Below are 4,567 nucleotides of genomic sequence, written 5' to 3'. Positions count from 1 at the left end.
CGGTAACGTAACGCATAATAGCAGAATTGCTAATCTTAGTCCGTTCATCGACGATAATGACATAATTCGAGTTGGCGGACGTTTACAAACGTCGAAGTTAACATTCTCACAGAAGCATCCGATTTTAATTCCATCCAAGCATCATCTAACTGATTGTATTATCCGTGAGTTCCATGAGACTCATTTCCACGCGGGCATTCAGACGACCCTCTACATTCTCCGCCAGAGATTTTGGCTTCTGAATGGCCGGAATCAAGTACGGAAAATTATTTGTACTTGCACACGTTCAAGATTTCACGCTAAATCCTTCCAATACAAAATGGGTAATCTACCACCAGTCCGGGTTCGCGAAGCAGTTCCCTTTACCAATACAGGCATCGATTTTTGAGGCCCATTTTTTATTAAGGAGAAAAAATATCGCAATCGAACTAGAATTAAAGCATAAGTGTGTGTATTCGTCTGCATGACGATTAAGGCGGTACATCTCGAAGTGGTGAGTGATCTGTCAACCGACGGCTTCATTGCTGCCTTGCGGCGGTTCGTGGCAAGACGAGGACTCCCGGAGCATATTTATTCCGATAATGGGACGAATTTCGTGGGAGCGAATAACCATCTTAAGGAGTTGTATGCGTTGTTTAACTCCACCGAACATAAGGATTCCGTATTTAAATTTGCAACTGACCGTCGTATCTTATGGCACTTTATACCGCCGGTGGCCCCACATTTCGGTGGATTATGGGAGTCAATGATTAAATTATTTAAACACCATTTCAAGCGTGTCGTTGGAGACTCTCTATTTACGTTTGAGAAACTAAATACTTTTACCACCGAAGTCGAGAGCATATTAAATTCCCGGCCAATTAACACTTTGTCATCTGATCCGAATGATATGATGGTGTTGACTCCGTCACACTATTTAATCGGAAAGTCACTAATGACCCTGCCCGAGGGCAACTGTTTCACTGTTCCAGCAAATCGACTGTCTACCTGGCAGCACATAACTAAAGTACGACAAGACTTCTGGAAACGTTGGAACATTGAATACCTCAATAAACTCCAGAAACGAGTCAAATGGATTAAGGACGGTCCGAAAATCAATGAGGGATCAGTTGTGCTTATTAATGACAAAAATTTGCCATGCATGCGGCAATGGGCATGGGCAAAATCATTAAACTTCATCCAGGGATGGAACAGCACGAGCCGCAACTATCAAGACCATGGCTGGAGAAATTAAGAGGTCCTTATATATATATATATATATATTATCAGATAGCTACACAAGCTAACATACGAAATGCGTCCAACAAACAAAACACTTTGTAATAATAAATATTCGTAAATTAGTTGATCGCTTCCCTCTCCACGGGGGGAGAATGTTATATTTGAGCTCTTTTTTTATGTCATGCATGACGATACGCAGTAAATTTGGTACGGCGGCATTTGACACAAGGCATACACGTACTTATAGACTAACACGTATTTGTCATCGGTAACAAAGAAAAACGGATCACGGCGCCGTACTGTCGCGTAGGGGTTTTACGTGCATTCGTGCTTGCTAGCAGCGTGATCCGCAAACGACCAATTAGGATCTGTTTTCGGATGGGGGTGCGATCCCTACCATCGCGTCGTGATTGTTACACCGGTACCCGTCGCTTAATCAGCTCGCGACCGTGGTAGAATTAACTTCGAAATTCTTTTTCTCCGAGCGGTGTCATTCGAGCCGATCGCGACTCAAGAGATCTCTCTAGGCGTCGTCGCAAGTTCCGTACCGAATTTACTCTATATCTGGACAACAGCCCTTAAACGTCTTCATTGATCGACTCAGGGCATTAGCTCCTAGGCGTCGTCGATATCAGTGAATCGAACTCTATGCGAACGAACGATACTCGTCGTGATACAGTACGTCGTGATAATGCGAACATTTTCAATGTAATGCGTAATAAAGAAATTACTTGTGATACCAAATAATAAAGACGAAAAGACATAGCAAGAATATTTTGTTATTACATTGTGCTGAATCCTATGGAACAGAGACGTTATCTCATGTTTTTATGATTTTTGTGGCGACGCGGCGCCTGTTTTTCTGAAGGTGGAATTGTTGGTCAACAATTCGGACAACAGCTTGAATTTTTATCATCGCGTGACTTAGGTCCATTTATGATATTTTTCGTAATCTTGTCCCTTTTAGATCTGCGTTAGTGTTGTTATTTTTCCGGGTTAATTGACGTTTGCGAGTTTTTCGCGGAGCCTGTGTGGTCTGTTTTTCAATTTTTATAAGGGGACTCCTGCTCGCGTCTCGCAGGCGCCAATCGTAGTCGCGGCGGAGCCGATTCTCTCGAAAGGAAAGAATCTGCGTCTGCAGGACGTAACAATTACATATTTCATTTAATCTGGCTTCTTGAGACTCATTTTTTAAGGATATTTTTCTTTTTTTGAGAATGTCAGAATCAGATTTTGTTACTAAACCAATACGAATTCTCGAGAGTAATTCACGATAAAATTCGTCTCCTTGCTGGCGCATATTAATCGTCAATTCGTCATAGTCAAATAAAGTAGTCCATAGATTAACAGTATGTAAGGAACCAAGAAATTTTTGAATTTTTTTATTCGATAAACGTACAAAGGCAGGATCTTGATGTACAGGAGGTAATTGAAGCAAGTCTCCAAATAAAAGCATATGTTTTTGATCAAACCAACCATCATCACAGTCGATAGTATTGAATATTTCAGATAATCGTTGATGTATATACAATAAAGTTAAATTAGATATCATTGATACTTCATCAATTATAAAAAGAACAACATCTTTGAGATCTGCTCGTAAAACTTTTAAATCGTGATCAGCTAATGGTTTGTACTTAGGAATATTACCATGTTCAACTGGTAATTGAAACAATCTATGTGCTGTCAAATCAATGTTAAACGCTTCTATACCAGTGAGTGCCGCTATAGCACTATCTTTGCTGAGATTTTGTTTTATCCAGCATTTAATAGTTTTAATCAAGAAACTTTTTCCGGTATCTCCTTCTCCATTAACGTACAATCGTAATAATTTTTTATCTAACATAACGGTACTAGTAACGTTATCGAATACTTTTTTGTGATCTCCATTTAATTTTAACATCATTTCAGATATATCGATTTCTTCGTTACATTTATTACCAAGATCTTTAAAATCTTGCATTGCTTCACCAGCTTGAATATTTTGAACACCTATCGGATTATCAGGATCATCTTGTGACTCATGCTGTTTCTCGTCTAATTGTTGTTGAACTAATTGATTTGCTGTTTCTAATGCTTTTTGCAATTCCTCCATTCTTTCATGATATTGCAATGCTTGAACAAGATATAATTCTATCTTGTGAAATGATTCTGCATATGTATCACATCCATTTTTAAGCTCTTCTATTTTCCGCCATGGTTTAAACATAAGAAGTAATGAAAAAAAATACTTTTCCGGCTGCGTATTAACACTATATTTATAATGATTAATAAGATATCCACGCTGTCGCCGTTTAAGATAATAACCATTGTTCATCTTATAATACGTCATATTTTTACTTCGTGGTTTGATTTTCGTAATATCATACCATTTTACAAATTCGTATAAAGACGTCGATTCAAATTCTTTCGGTCTATATGGATAATGATTGTCTATTATAGATAGACAAAATGTATCTGTAGAATCTGCGTCAAGAGCTTCAATTTCTTTACAACTTTTAACTTTTTTGTATCGTATTTGATTAACATCTAACCATTTAATACTCGTATTTTTATCAGTCCCATATAAAGGAATACCTAGCAATGTATTAGCAGTTTCAAGAGCTCCACATTCCCTATTATTCATGAATCGTAAACCAATATTCCAAAGATAGCTCGCCACTTTTCTGTTTTTCTGATTTTTACTCTCAAGATTAGAATCGGATAATTCACTTTTCCCTTCTTTATTAATATATTTAGTAACATATCCAGTAAGAATCGTAGATTTTTCAGCAAGAAATTGTATATCCATATTTCCTTCCCATACAGTAAGAAGAATAGGATTATAATCGTTTATATTAACTTCAATATCTGTTCGGGGAAGGTCATAAAGTCTACTTCTATGTTTTAATTGTTTTCTTCCTACTATCGAACTTACAACATCTCTGACAATCAACGTTTCTGTAACAGGACGTGGAAAACCAAAACGACACACACGACCAATTTTTCGCCCTCTTTTCTTAGAACGAAGACAATAATCGTTATGTTTGTGTTGTTGATACGTATTAACTCGCTTATATAATAATGGAGAAATATTTTTATCCGGCATTTTACAACTTATATATTGTAAAATAAACTTAGAAATTTCTTCAACAGAAGATTCACCAATAATTGGCGCATTTTTAATCCAAATTAACAGATGAAAATGCTGTATACCTCTACCTTGGTATTCTCGTCGCCAAAAGTAATGTGTAACTTCTCCAATTGGATGATCTTCAGCACAAATAAAATCGAGCATTGCTCGAAACTTAGTCTTAGATAGAGAAATCTTGATGTTGATACAGGATCTCTAGCAACGAGAACGCTG

General features: G+C 37.4%; 1 protein-coding gene across 1 annotated transcript; it reads left to right on the top strand.

Moving 5' to 3' along the window:
* The first annotated feature begins 463 nt into the window (after positions 1 to 463).
* On the top strand, positions 464 to 1,234 carry LOC108763318 (uncharacterized). The gene has a single exon (XM_018510824.1). The coding sequence runs from the start codon at positions 464 to 466 to the stop codon at positions 1,232 to 1,234; it is 771 nt and encodes a 256-aa protein (XP_018366326.1).
* Positions 1,235 to 4,567: the final 3,333 nt, after the last annotated feature.

Source organism: Trachymyrmex cornetzi, unplaced genomic scaffold, assembly GCF_001594075.2.
Source record: "Trachymyrmex cornetzi isolate Tcor2-1 unplaced genomic scaffold, Tcor1.1 scaffold353, whole genome shotgun sequence".
In the NCBI taxonomy this organism is placed as follows: Eukaryota; Metazoa; Arthropoda; class Insecta; order Hymenoptera; family Formicidae; genus Trachymyrmex; species Trachymyrmex cornetzi.
The sequence above is the reverse complement of the archived record's forward strand: the minus strand, read 5'-3'. Positions and strand labels throughout refer to the sequence as shown.